This window comes from Tachyglossus aculeatus, chromosome 10, assembly GCF_015852505.1.
Source record: "Tachyglossus aculeatus isolate mTacAcu1 chromosome 10, mTacAcu1.pri, whole genome shotgun sequence".
NCBI classification, from domain to species: Eukaryota; Metazoa; Chordata; class Mammalia; order Monotremata; family Tachyglossidae; genus Tachyglossus; species Tachyglossus aculeatus.
In genome coordinates, this window is record NC_052075.1 from 39068740 (window position 1) to 39083976 (window position 15237).

Here is a 15237-nt window from a genome sequence, read left to right on the forward strand (position 1 = left end):
ATTTCTAATACTTAGTGTAGAAGAATAAAATATGTTGTTTTTTCTTGAGATTTTTGTTAACTGTTGAATCTGTTTTTAAAACATTTCATTTCTATTTAACAGGTTGGATTAGAGGACAATATGGATTATAAAGCAGTTATCAATGGAGTAGATAGTGTGAGCCGTTTTGGTGAGTTGTGTTTCAAGGAGTAATATTTGTGGCAGTTGTGAAAGTGCTGACTTGCATTGAGGTTCTATGTCATCTTAAACCTGAACCCTTCCTTAAAGTCATAGCACACCCCCAGATAGGCAGAATGAGAGGATGTCACAAAATGGAAATGTTTGGCTTTCCGTTCTTATGGGTGGTACTCTCACCCAACTAAAATGAAGCAAACGCCATTCCCAGTTTCAGCTAACTGGATCTTCTGTGGCTTTTCTCCTCTCCAGATTGTCAAATGGAGGGAGAGAAGGCAGCCCAAATAGAAGAAAATGCTGTCAGGAATAAGATTCCCAAACCAATATCCCCCATTACCCTTTGAATAGATTTTAATTGATGTACTACCCTGAATCTCAATGTGCCTCAATTTGTACTGTGAATTGGTTCCATAAGCTACAAGACATGCAAAGCTGCTAATATTTCTGCACATGTTCAGTTCAAAGTATCTAAAATTGAGTCACTGGCCATATGCACACACATGCACATATTCTCTCCCTCTTTCTCCTTTTCTCTCCCTCTCTCTCTCTTCCATCCTCCCACCCCCTTCTCTTGCCTAGTGTCTACCAGGAACTCAAAAACTGCACCCTCTCCTCACCTTGGCTGTTGGCTGCTCAATTCTCTATCCTTACAAAAGTGTTCATTTAGCTTTTACTTTCCCAATCATTTCTGAACACTTGAAGTTCTGCATCCTATTGAAATTGAATCCTGATTTTAGGACTGCTTGCATTTATCTAACCCACTGTTGGGTAGGGACTGTCTCTATATGTTGCCAATTTGTACTTCCCAAGCGCTTAGTACAGTGCTCTGCACATAGTAAGCGCTCAATAAATACGATTGATGATGATGATGATGATCTAGTCTATTTTTTGAATTGCCATTTTTATGCTACCTTCATATTAAGTTGCGGAGATTCATTATCATTTGATAGCTCATTTGATTGGCTCAGATTTGACATAATTGCACAGTACCTTTTTTTTTTTTTACAGGAAAACAAGCTGTACTAGAGCCATTTGTGTTGCTGAATCTTCTGCCAAACTCCACTGACAAGTATTATACTTACAATGGATCTTTATCATCTCCCCCCTGCACGGAAACAGTTGACTGGATTGTCTTTAAAGATAAAATTAGCATTTCTGAGAACCAGGTAATCTTGAAAGTCCAATTGAGCCATTGAAAGACCCTTGATTTCCAGAAAAGGCACTGAGAATTACAAGATATCCATAGTTGTGTGGTTCAACAGTTGGCTTAATATCTCTACTTAGTTTCCCTGTATTTAAATTGAGGACACTACTGCCTGTCCCTGTCCATTTCACTGTAATTGTCTGAGCATGAAAATTGCATTGTGTTTGGTGGACTTTTTTAAAAAGTTGCTGGGCGTAAGTTCCAGAAATTCTTCTCTTCCCATCATACTACAGGATTCAAAATACAATTGCATTTCCCATGTGTCAGGCAGATTTTAGTCTTTTATACTTTTCTAACTGACAACAGCTGTGTTTTCCCCAGTTGGCCTCGTTTTGTGAAGTCCTTACTATGCAACAGTCTGGCTATGTCATGCTGATGGATTACTTGCAGAACAACTTTCGAGAACAACAATACAACCTGCCCAGGCAGGTATTCTCCTCTTACACCGGCAAGGAAGAGATTCATGAAGCAGGTATTTATCCAAAGGTTTTCCATGACTCCACAGGTTACTCCACTCCTTTATGAAGTATCAGGTATCCTGACCAGTAAGTAATCGTCACACTCATTTCACCTCTATATGATCATTTTGTTCCCGGGTTAAATCCTGAATCCAGGGAACTCAATTCTCCAATCTGTGGATTGACAAATGTTCTGCCTTAGACAGGCGGAGGTACATGGGCACTTTTGATCTTGCTTCCTCTTCCTCCACTTTCTCTATCCCCACACAAAACTGGCCCAACTTTCCAAACTGTCTCAGAAAACCTCGTTGTAGTGGAGGCTGCCAGAAAGAAAGGGAGAGAGGTTATCCAGCATGTGACCTCAAGAAGGTGTATTGCCCACCTCCTAATTATAATAATTGTGGAATTTGTTAAGCTCTTACTATATGCCAAGCATTGTACTAAGTGGTGGGGCAGATAGAAGATAATCAGCTCCCACATGGGGCTCACTGACTAAGCAGGAGGGAGCACAGGTACTGAATCCTTATTTCCCTGATGAGGGAACTGAGGCACAGAAAGGACAAGTGATTTACCCAAGAAAACACAGCACGTAAATAGCGGAACTGGGATTAGAACTCGTTTCCTAACTCCCAGACCTGTGCTCTTTCCATTAGGTCCCGCTGTTTCTCACTTCCTCCTCTCCTCTCTCTTCCTTCTTAACCCCACCTTTTCTGTGTCCCACCATCTTGGAACTACATGGATGAGAATTTAGTTCTGGAGTAAAACATCATCCTTGTCTTTGGAAATGAAATTAAAACAAAAGGTAGGAAGATAAAGCAAAAAAAGGAGGGAGAAAGACCAATAAATCCATCAGTGGTATTTATTGAAAGTTTACTGTGTGCAGAACAGTGTACTAAGAGCTTGGGAAAGCACACTGTAATAGAGGTGATGGACACAATCTCAGCCCACAAGGAGCCTCAGTTTACCTAAAGAAAAACAAGGATTTAGTCCAGCACAGGTAACAGAAGAATGGGAACCTAATATCTTTTTATCTTTTGCTAAGGATTTGTCTCTCTTGATCTCTTGCTCTTTCCCTTTTTTTATTTGGTAGTATTTGTTTTACCCTTACTCTGTGCCACTTTACTAAGAAATGGAGTAGATATAAGGATAGATACTGTGTCAGTTTGGGCAATCATTCATCCCATGTGGGGCTTTCAGTCTTAATCCCCATTTTACAGGTGAGGTAACTGAGTCACGGGGAAGTTAAATGACTTGCCCAAGATCACGCAGCAGACAAGTGGCAGAGCCGGGATTAGACCCCAGGTCTTTCTGACTTCCCAGCCCATGCTTTATCCACTAATAATAATAATAATAATAATAATAATAATAATAATAGTAATAATAATAATAATGGCATTTATTAAGTGCTTACTATGCACTGGGGAGGTTACAAGGTGATCAGGTTGTCCCACAGAGGGCAGACAGTCTTAATCCCCATTTTACAGATGAGGTAACTGAAGCACAGAGAAGTTAAGTGACTTGCCCAAAGTCACACAGCTGACAATTGACGGAGCCGGGATTCAAACCCGTGACCTCTGACTCTAAAGCCCGTGCTCTTTCCACTGAGCCACGCTGCTTCTCAGACCATACTGCTTCTCTTCCTCTCCACCCTCACTCTTTTATGGCCTTGAATGTTGTTAAAATATAGGAGGAATCTAGCCTAAAAGAATTTCATAGTGTTTGAGCTCATTTAGAGCCCATCTAGAGCCCTTCTAGACTTTGAGCCCACTGTTGGGTAGGGACCGTCTCTATATGTTGCCAACTTGTACTTCCCAAACGCTTAGTACAGTGCTCTGCACACAGTAAGTGCTCAATAAATACAATTGAATGAATTTACAGGGCTAACCTTTAAGGAGAGGGAACATTTTGCTCCAAGCAGAACAGGCTTCATTTTCCCTGCTCAGTAAACTCTCTTTAACTCTCCCCTTGCCACCTGGAAATGGCTGCACGGAATCCCGATTGGAGAATCAGAAATATTGGAAAGGAGACAGCTGTCTAAATATCTCCTGGAATTAATCAATTTTTAGTCACAAAATAAATTTTGATTGAAGGACTAAATGCTGAATGTTAGTCAAGAGAACACGTGGGAATCCACCCAGCTAATTGTGTCTGGTTTTGAAAGACTTTATTAATGAGACCTGTGACTCCTTAGACGGAGAACTTGAAGCATTTGTATCCTCCAGGCCCCAGAATTTAGAACGAAAGAATAGCCTCTCACAACATGAGGGATAAGAATTCTCTGCCTGAGGGATCCCAGAGAAAATCCAGTGTCATTCCCAATACTGCTCTACATTCCACCATCTCTATGTTTGTCTTTTGAATTCTACCTGTTACCTTTCAGAGACATTACCACACTTTTTCTCATCAGCAGTATCCATTGCAGCCTCAGTGAATAAAATGTATTGTGTTGCCATGAACAAAAAATGTCCCCCCCACCAATTCAGGTGAACATCTGGTAAGATGTAATAAACATATATTACTCCACCTTAGTTAAGAATTCAAATAAGCATAAGAAATATATTTTTGATAGTTTTGTTTGAATCAATCAGTGTTATTTATTGAGTACTTACTGTATGCAGAGCACTGTACTAAGTGCTTGGGAGAATACAATGTCAATAGAATTGTTAGACAACCGATCCCTGCCCTTAAGGGGTTTAGTGTAGTGCTTCCCTTTTTATGATTTATGGTGATATTTGGTGTTTGTCGGTAGGAAACACATTAATTCATTGATGGGGTCAAATCAATCAATTGTATTTTTTAGAGGCTTCCTGTGTGTAGAGCTTTCAGTCATTCATTCAGTGGCATTTATTGAGTGCTTACTGTGTGCAGGCACTGTACCAAGCACATGGGATAGTACAATACCAAAGAGTTGGCAGACGTTCCCTGCCCACGAGGAATAAGCTAGAGGTGCTGATTATTTTATCCATGTCCACAAGAGGGGGGAAGCTGGGCAGGTGGAGTGGAACTTCAGGAGATATTGGAAAGTGTGGAGCAAGGGATCAGAAAGATTTGTGATGTGTAATAGTCATTTAATGACCAACTCCTTTTTGAAGATTGACTGTTAAAACCGCATTGCTTAATAACAAACATAGTTGTGAAATCTGCGAGACTCCTTTCCCCTTTAACAATAAAACAGGGGCCCTGTTGATGAAAAGCTGCATTTACTGCAACATTAAGTTTCAAACTAAATTGTCAAACCAAGAAATTAAATTAAGGTTCCACCAGCCATGGGGAACAACTTAGCATCCTGTCTAGTAAATAGTAGGATCACCTGTAAGAGAAAGGACCTGATTTTAGAAATCCATTCACTAAGAGTGTAAAGGACCTGAATTATGTACTAGTAATGGTATTTATTGAACACCTACTGACTGCCATCCTCCCTACTAAATGCTCAGGAAAATGCAACGGAAGTCCATGATGTGTTCTCTGCCCTCAAAGAGTTCCATGAACAGTTTTTGCATGTACCCAGCATGAAAGGGACTGGTGGTCTAAAATTATGTTTTCTGCACTGTTAAACATTCAAACTAAAGTAGAACTTGGTATTACATTTTTGGTATATAATTATGTGGGAAAATAATTTTCTTTGTTTATATCCAGTTAGTTATGAGGTCTATATTTAAATGACTAACACATTTTTTTAGGATTGTGAGCCTACTGAGGGTCAGGGACTGTGTCTGATTTCCAACTGGGTACTTTTTTTCAGCATTTAGATCAGTACTCTGCACTCAGAACATGCTTATACTATCACTACTACTATATCTTCTTCATAAGTAACTCCTTCTCCTCTGCCCTGGAGTTAAGATAAAACATCATGCTTACTACGAGTCTAGATGATATTAGTTTAATGAGCCTGTGTGGCCATAGACTAGCACCTCTTTTATTAATCTATCAAGATGAAGTCATTCTCTTCCCATTACTCTCCCAAGTGCTTAGTACAGTGCTCTGCATGTAGTAAGTGCTCAATAAATATCATCGATTGATTGCACCTGTATTTTTCTTTTAAGTAACAAGCATTTTGCAAGTGCTTCAGAAGAATTCCCTCAGAATAGAAAAGCCTCAGGAACCCTCAGCATGTAGATAATGTCATATTAAATAATAATAATTGTGGCATTTGTTAGGTGCTTACTATGTGCCAGACACTGTACTAAGCACTGGGGCAGATATAAGCAAATTGGGTTGGACATAGTCCCTGTCTCAGATGAGGATCACAGTCTCAATCACCATTTTATAGATGCGGTAGCTTAGGCGCAGAGAAGTTAAGTGAATTGCTCAAGGTCACACAGCAGAGGAGTGGCAGAGCTGGGATGAGAACCCATTACCTTCTGTCTCCCAGGCCCTTGCTTTATTCACTACACCATACTGCTTCATCTTCATTAAAGATGATTGTATGCAAAGGATACTCTACCACTAATGTTGAAGTAAGAGAAGTAGTTTCATTGTGATTTCACTATCTTCTCTTTGGAGAATCAATCAACCAATCACTGGTGTTTATTGAGTGTTTACAGTGTGCAGAGCACTGTACTAAGCACTTGGAAAAGTATAGTACAGTAGAGTTGGTAGGCACAGTCTCTGCCCACAAGAAGTTTACAGCCTAGAGGGTGGAGATAGACATCAAAACATCAGGAAGGAGAAAAAGAAGAGTAAAAAGATATGTACATAAGTTCTGTGGAGCTGGCATGAGTTTCACAGTGCTTAATGGGTGTCCAGCCAAGTGTATTGTCGAGACAGAGGGGAGGGTGGTTAGAGAAAGCTACCTCTCCCAACCTCTGCCTGCCCCACAAATCCCATCAGCCTTTTCTACCAGAAATCTTATTCTTGGAAGCAGGTGAAATTGTTTTCCCCAGGAGCCATCAGCCTGTTCTCTAAATTGTATACTTGTTGTGGGCAGGGACTGTGTCTGTATATTGTTCTATTGTACTCTCCCAAACCTTAGAAGAATGATCTGCACCCAGTAAGTGCTCAATAAATAGGATTGAATGAATGAGTGAATGAGGACCCAGACATCTGGGTCCTGCTGGCTGCAGTTTGGCTTTTTCGAAACGGGTGACTTTTCAGAAAGCCCATCTCCTGACACTGAGCAGACAATTCTAATAGAATCCTTTAAATCTGTCCAGTCAGTTTTCATGTTTAAAGTTTCCCCTCACCAACTTTTAGAAATGTTGCCCCCTAGGCAGACTGACTGGGTCTATGATAGAGCATTTTGCTTACTCAGTGTGTTATCCAGTGTAATGACATTTAAGCATTCAGCCATACTAAGTACTAGGGTAGATAGAATGATAAGTGTGGTGTTAAGCACTTACTCTGTGCCAAGTTCTGTACTAAGTGTTAGGGCAGATACAAGATAATTAGGTTGGACACAGTCCCTATCCCACGTGGGACTCACAGCCTAAGGAACTTTTGTGTTAGAGTGAAAACCTTGCTGTTTTGCCCCTCTTCTCCCCCTCTTCATTCCCTGCCCATTTCAAGAGTTAAGCAAAATTACCATGAGGCAAAAACAGCCTTAGGGATAAAACAGAAACATGCAACCGTTTAATTTAAAAATGGTACTCTCTAGGATTTCAAATAAATCCTACCAAATAAATCCTATTTCAAATATTTCATATTTGAAATCCTATTTCAAATAAATCAAATAAATAAGCATTGTTCCCTTAGGGGTTATTTGGTGAATGCCCTTGAGTTCATACCAAGCTTTTTTTTTATTTTTTCGTGGCCTTTGTTAATCACTTACTATGTGTTAAACACCATTCCAAGTGCTGGAGTAGGGACAAGTCAGTTAGGTCAGACACATCCCTGTCCCACATGGGGCTCGCAGCTACACAGGAAAGAGAAAAGGTATTGAATTGAATCACCATTTTATAGTTGAGGAAACTGAGGCAGAGAAAAGTTAAGGGACTTGCCCGAGGTCACTTAGCTAGCAATTGGCAGAGCTGGGATTAGAACCCTGATACCCAGATCTGTGTTCTTTCCTCTAGGCCACACTGCTTGTGAACCCAGGGAACTTGCACAGGTTCAAACAGCCCAAGAATACATTTTCATAATAATAAATTGCCACCCAGCAGCCAGGTGGCAGAGACAGGATTAGAATCCCAGTCCTCTGGTTTCCAGGCCTATGTCCTTTCCATTAGGCCACACTGCTTCTCCTTATTTAACTCACTGCTCTCAAGGCATCCCCTATTGGAAGTGCCTATCTTCAACCTGCCTGTTTTTATGGCCTCCCTTACTTTGGAAAGAGGGAAACTTAAAGCAGCAGCTATTGGTGAATAGTAGTGGTGAGATTGGCAAGATAGTGCTTAGCTTTGACTGCCCTCCAGTGTTCAGAAGAGCAGATGCAAAGCTATGAGATAATTCAGAGACATCTTTCCCTGAGTGTCCTTTGCTCCTTAAAAGGTCTGGGCCAATGTTAAGAACTTCATCATCTGGAGATATACTTGCCTTTCATAGTTGAAAAAGACACCGTTGATAGTGAAATTCACCCATGAGTGGGTGTCTGTGGCTGAAAAGGTCACAGTTCATCATCATCATCATCATCATCAATCGTATTTATTGAACACTTACTGTGTACAGAGCACTGTACTAAGCTCTTGGGAAGTACAAATTGGCAACATATAGAGACAGTCCCTACCCAACAGTGGGCTCACAGTCTGAAAGGGGGAGACAAAACCAAACATACTAACAAAATAAAATAAATAGAATAGATATGTACAAGTAAAATGAATAAATAAATAAATAGAGTAATAAATATGTACAAGCATATATACATATACATAGTTCAGGCCATATTGTGCACATAAAAAGGGTTGTCCTTCTGTTATGTTAAATGTTTGCAGCACCTGGCTCTGTTTTCTCTTTTGCCTCCTTGTCTCTCATTCCTTAAGAAGCTTTTGCTCAGAAAGAGCCACTCCTTTCTTGTTAACAGTATGTCATGATCTGTCCTCTCCAACTGACTCCCAGTTTTGAGGTGGGGGGCAGCCTTGTTTGAGACTTTGTTGTATTGTTTCCTTTGTTCTGCCCACCTTGCTTTCTGTTTCCCATTTCATCATTATCTACCTATTCTATGAGCTCCTTCTTTATGGTATTTGGTGCTTCCAAGGTGCCAGGTTGTGTACTAGGTGCCAGTGTAGATACAAGCTAATCAGGTTAGATACAGTCCTTGTCCCACATGGGGCTCACAGTCTTAATCCCCATTTTACAAATGAGGGAACTGAGGCCCAGAGAAGTGAACTGACTTGCCCAAGGCCACACAATAAACAAGTAGCAGAGCCAGAATTAGAACCCAGGTCCTTCTGACTCCCAGGCTCATACTCTTGTCCAGTAGGCCATGCTGCTTCCCAAGACCTGGGCCAAATGAGAGTGTGAGCCCACTGTGAGCCCACTGTTGGGTAGGGACTGTCTCTATGTGTTGCCAATTTGTACTTCCCAAGCGCTTAGTACAGTGCTCTGCACATAGTAAGCGCTCAATAAATACGATTGATTGATTGATTGAAACCCCCTTGGCTTCCCAGAATCCACCTTCTCCTTTGGTTGCTCTAGAAAGAGCCCTCCAAGCTCTGGCCTGGAGAGGGGAGTCTTTGCACGGCCCCGAACCACTCTAGGAGGCTCCCAAATGCTCCCAAAATGCAGATGCTCCTAAAATGGCCTCTGGGTTTCCAGGCTGAGATCTGGCCGCTCTGTGACTTCCCAATCTGGAGGGTAACCAGGTTGCTCTGACGTGTTTCACTCCAGTTCCCACCAGAACCAAAGTTAATGGGCATTTTCAGCCCCACAAGTCAGGCACCAGGTCACTGGTTCCCAGAGCAGGATGAAAGAGGAAGAAAAGAAACAGGTAAGAGGAAAACATGGTGAGAGGGGAGGAAAGCCAAAAAGGAGACATGATGAGCTCTGTCAGGGTTCCAATGGGCTGTCTTCAACCTGGATATTTGTGATTCTCTGAGAGTATTTTTAGTAATAATTTTGCATTTTTTAATCATTATTATAACTATCATTACATTTGTTAAGCACTTAGGTATCCAGCACTTTTCTAAGCGCTGGGGTAGACACAAATTAATCAGGTTGGGCACAGTCCCTGTCCCACATGAGGCTAACTGTCTAAGTACCTAGGAGAACAGGCTTTGAATCCCCATTTTACAGATGAGGAAACTGAGGCACAGAGAAGTTAAGGGACTTGTCCATGGTCGTAAACCAGGCAACTGGCAGAGCCAGGATTAGAACACTTATCCTCTGACTACCAAGCCCCTGTTCTTTCCATTAGTTAACTATGTAAAAGACAAAATACAATATCCTAGATCTTTGCTGACCTATGGCAAGTTGAGCTCATTGTCCACAAAACATATTGGGCCTCTGCCAGGCTCCCAGGGAAGCTGAGGGAGGAAGATAGTACAACCGCTTTTTTTTAAATGGCATTTGTTAGGTATTTCCTGTGCCAGGAACTGTACTGAGCACTGGGGTAGCTATAAGATAATCAGGCTGGACACAGCCCATGTCCCATCTGGGGCTCATAAATCTTTAAAATCCCCATTTTAAATATGAGGTAACTGAGGCACAGAGAAGTAAAGTAACTTGCCCAAGGTCTCATAGCAGACAAATGGTGGAGTCAGGGTTAGAACTCAGGTCCTTCTGACTCTATCCACTAGACCATACTGCTTCTATTTTTCCTTGATTGTCTGTTGAATGGTGATCTGGGAGGCAGTAGCTTCCACTGCTACCTCTCTACCTTCAGCGTGCCTCTCTCAGCCTGGATGGGGAGGCATTGGCGGGAGAGCAGAGCAGCTGAACTCCAAACAGCAATCTGGAACCCCTGGGATTTCTGCATTTCCTCCCACTCCAGTTCAAACCATTCTTCCTTGGATGGATGCCAATCTCTTCCTCCTTTGAGAGACAAAGGTAGAGCTCCTTACCTCTGCCATTTATCCAAAACTGCCAACAGTCATAAAATGTATGATTTGGTAATAGATGAGCTCTCAACCAGTAACCCAATAAGGTAATAATAATAACATCCAGCGCTTAGAACAGTGCTTTGCACATAGTAAGCACTTAATAAATGTCATCATTATTATTACAAGATGCAAATACCACTATTATTATTATTATTGTTAGGGACAGTAGATAATGTCACTGTAAAGTTGTTGGTTCCACTGTGGTATTTTCCCCACAGATATAAAACCTGAAGCCTACCACCATTTCACTTTTTTTTTCCTTTTTTAGAAACGGGCAACTCTAAACTCTCCTTTCATCATTATTTGCAACCTCCTCCATTTTCTCTGTGTATATAATACCTCATTAAAAGTTTTGTTTCTAAAGTTCTAACTCCAATACAAAAAAAACATCTAATTATCATGAACTTTTAGAACTCTGAGAGAACATAAAATGTAATTTTTCTGTGTCATGGTCCTTTTATCCTCTTTGATAACATCATAAAACAGAGAACAGAGTCCCCCTCCGCCCACTGGAGTCAACCAGAGGAGAAATAACAAATACAGACCCAAGATCCCTACTCGAATAAATGCTCAGAGGATCGGAGTTTGATATGGGAGCTATTTATAAATGTGTTGTTTATTTCTTTCTGAAGTTTGCAGTTCTGAACCAGAAAATGTCCAAGCTGATCCAAAGAATTATACCAGCCTTCTTGTTACCTGGGAGAGACCTCGAGTAGTATATGAGGCCATGATTGAGAAATTTGCTGTTCTGTACCAGCAGTTGGATGGAGAAGACCAAACTAAACATGAATTTCTGACCGATGGGTATCAGGACTTGGTAACTGAAAACTCTTTCATTTTTATCCATTAAAAATGTCGTGGCAGGTCTTTTCTTAAAATGATCTCATGGGAAAAATCTATCCCTATGTATTATTTAGGGTTTCATTTTTTCAATCCCGTGTGCACCTCTCATTCAATCAATCAATTATATACTTTGAGTATTTACTTATTCTCCATGCCTACTGAGAACTGAAATAGAGGAAAGAAATGGATTTGGATTAGAGCAGGAAGGATTTTAGGTGGACAAAAGAAAGAACTTCCTAAATGGGAGAGTATGTACTTTCCATCCCTGGAGATCAGCCCAATAAGCACTTAGGTATTCCCAGTGCCCTCCCAAAACACTGCATACGTGTATATCATTATACTATGTTGCTTCTCCTACCTGTAAATTATTTTAAAGTCCCCTAATAGAGTTTAAACTCCTTGAGGGCAGAGACTGTGTCTGCCAACTCCATTTTACTCTCTAAAGTGCTTGGTGTAGTGTTCTGCACACTGTAAGTGCTCAATAAAATGTCATTGATTGCTTAATCAATCAGTTCTACCTGGCCACTTGAACTCTGTTTTCTAATTGACTCATCTTTAAGAAAAGAACCGACATGAGTCTTTCCTGGAGATAGGGGGCTGGACCAAGTGACATGTTGAGGTCTCCTCCAGATGTGGAATTCTAGAGGTTTATTAACCAAATTAGCATATAAGATAGAAAACATTGAAAGTTTTCAGTGAAAATTTTGATTCTTCTAGTAAAAATTATGAATAGTTTCCATTAAAACATGGGGGAAGGTGTTTCAGGAAATCTTTTTGCATGCTCAAAAATGCTGGTACTGTAAATGCACATTTACATAATCAATGTACATTTTCTTCTAGGGAGCTATTCTAAACAACTTGTTACCTAATACAAGCTACGTTCTTCAGTTAGTAGCCATGTGCACTGACGGCTTATACGGAAAGTATAGTGACCAACTGATTGTTGACATGCCGCCAGATGATCCAGGTAAGTGCTGATTTTTGAGCAGTAACCATATGCACCAAAATCATTCATTTGCTAGCCAAGTGGCAGTGAGCCCTCAAATTATTAAAATAAGTATCATTGCCGGGACCAGTGCTTCATCTGGTCACTAGATAACCACCCATATTTATTACACACCAGAAAGTCTGTGGTCTCCACTAACTGTCAGGGGGTTTAGAAATCATACAGCGGAATCAGTTCATAATGTAACAGAAAGATATGAGGGCAAGCAGGTGAGTGAGCTTGAAGCAGGTGACTTCCATTTGTATATTTTTTAATGGTATTTAAGTCCTGACTATGTGCCAGGCTTTGTACTGAGTGTCAGGGTAGATACAAGCTAATCAGTTTGGACACAGCCCATGTCCCACATGGGGCTCACAGTCATAATCCCCATTTTACAGATGAGGTAACCAAGGCACAAAGTAAAATAACTTCTCTTTTTCATGGTATTTAAGCACTTACTATTTACCAGGCACTTTGCAAAGTTCTGAGGTAGATAGAAGCTAATCAAGTTGGACACAGTCCATGTCTCACATGGAGCTCACAGATTTAATCCCCATTTTACAAATGAGGGAACTGAGAGAAGTGAAGTGCTTTGTCCGAGGTCAAATAGTCGACAAGTGGCAAAGCCAAGATTAGAGCTCAGGTCCTTCTGACTCCCAGGCTCATACTTAATCTAATAGACCACACTGTTTCTCGATTGCTTGGGATGAGAGCCAGCAGTGTGGGGCATGCGTGAGAGATTGAGGCCATTCCATGAATTTGTGGTTTCCTCCAGCACTGTCATTAGTATATCACAGTGTTTATTAAGTAAAAGATAAAGCAATTTTTAAGGTGCCAGAAAGCTGGAGTTTGGGGATTTTTTTAGATTAATGTAGACATGGGGAAGATCATCATTGTAATAAATGTGGTATTTAGGTAGCATTTATTATGTGCCAGGCACTGTACTAAACACTATCGCAATTTCAAGATAATCAGGTCAGGCATAGTTCCGGTCCACAATCAGCAGTATTTTCCTGAGTGCTGACTGTATGCAGAGTACTGTATTAAACACTTGGAAGAGTACAATACAATCAACTTGGAAGGCACATTTTCTCCCCCATTTTACGGATGAGAAATGTTACACAGAGAAGTTAGGTGACTGACCCAAGGTCACTCAGCAGGCAAGTGGCAGAGCCAGGATTGGACCCCAAGTCCTCTGACTCCCAGGCTCATACTTTTTCCACTAGGCCAAACTGACCAGTTTATATGGTAACTCAAATACAGAAGTCCTTTCCTCCACACTCAAGCTTTTCTCAGCTGAGAGAATAGTAGACTCTGTGAAGCGTGTAACGGTATCCAGTGGAAAAAAGAGGACACCGTCATCCTCAGGATTATGGAATTTTTGCCACTGAATTACTGTGAGGCCTTGAGCCGCCAGTTAGAACTTAAAGCCCCACTTTTCCATCTGTGAGATGGGTATAACAATTTAGGTTTGTCTTCTGTGGTGTGAGATAACCATGCAAGTTGTTGCAAAGTGCAAACTTTTTATACATCTACTGAAAACCAAAGCATTTTCACATTTTTTGCTTTTCCAACATTAAAAAAGTTTTGTAGTAAGTATGTGTGGGATTTCAAGATCATGTGAGTGTGTTTGAGCTGTGAATTTGGAGGTAATTCTGGTTGCTTTTGAAATTATTTGTAACTCACCCTATGACTGGTAGAGCAACACATGTCTCCCACTATTTCTCCCAGTGCGAACAATGGAAACAACCCGACTAAAAGATAACTGAAACATTTTGTTTCTAATTGTATTTGCTTTGCATGAGACTGCTGTGGAAGAGTGGTTATCCAAATGCCAATTATCTTTACCAAGGCTGGATAAGATCATTGGCAAGAAAAAAAGTTGGGGTAACTGAAATAAATTGGGTTCTTATCTGAAATAGCTAAGCCCAGGTTTGCTTTTTGCCCAGGCATTGTTAGCCCCAAACCAGTCCCCCATTATTTCAGTTCCTCAGCTGTCTACTATCACTGCAAATCATTAACCTTTGCTAGCCAAGTGGCAGTGAGCCCTCAAATTATTAAAATAAGTATCATTGCCGGGACCAGTGCTTCATCTGGTCACTAGATAACCACCCATATTTATTACACACCAGAAAGTCTGTGGTCTCCACTAACTGTCAGGGGGTTTAGAAATCATACAGCGGAATCAGTTCATAATGTAACAGAAAGATATGAGGGCAAGCAGGTGAGTGAGCTTGAAGCAGGTGACTTCCATTTGTATATTTTTTAATGGTATTTAAGTCCTGACTATGTGCCAGGCTTTGTACTGAGTGTCAGGGTAGATACAAGCTAATCAGTTTGGACACAGCCCATGTCCCACATGGGGCTCACAGTCATAATCCCCATTTTACAGATGAGGTAACCAAGGCACAAAGTAAAATAACTTCTCTTTTTCATGGTATTTAAGCACTTACTATTTACCAGGCACTACCATACTTCATGCTGCTGCCCGGATTATCTTTGTCCAGAAACGCTCTGGACATATCACTCCCCTCCTCAAAAACCTCCAATGGCTACCGATCAATCTGCGCATCAGGCAGAAACTCCTCACCCTGGGCTTCA

General features: G+C 41.0%; 1 protein-coding gene across 4 annotated transcripts in view; it reads left to right on the forward strand.

Moving 5' to 3' along the window:
• PTPRZ1 (protein tyrosine phosphatase receptor type Z1) overlaps nt 1-15237 on the forward strand; it is a 160571-nt gene that overhangs the window by 90249 nt on the left and 55085 nt on the right. For all 4 annotated transcript variants that reach the window (XM_038753284.1, XM_038753285.1, XM_038753286.1 and 1 more), the window contains exons 6-10: nt 103-169; nt 1183-1340; nt 1700-1850; nt 11441-11625; nt 12492-12618. In XM_038753284.1, the coding sequence (XP_038609212.1) occupies nt 103-169; nt 1183-1340; nt 1700-1850; nt 11441-11625; nt 12492-12618 (688 nt within the window). The remainder of the gene's footprint in view (nt 1-102; nt 170-1182; nt 1341-1699; nt 1851-11440; nt 11626-12491; nt 12619-15237) is intronic.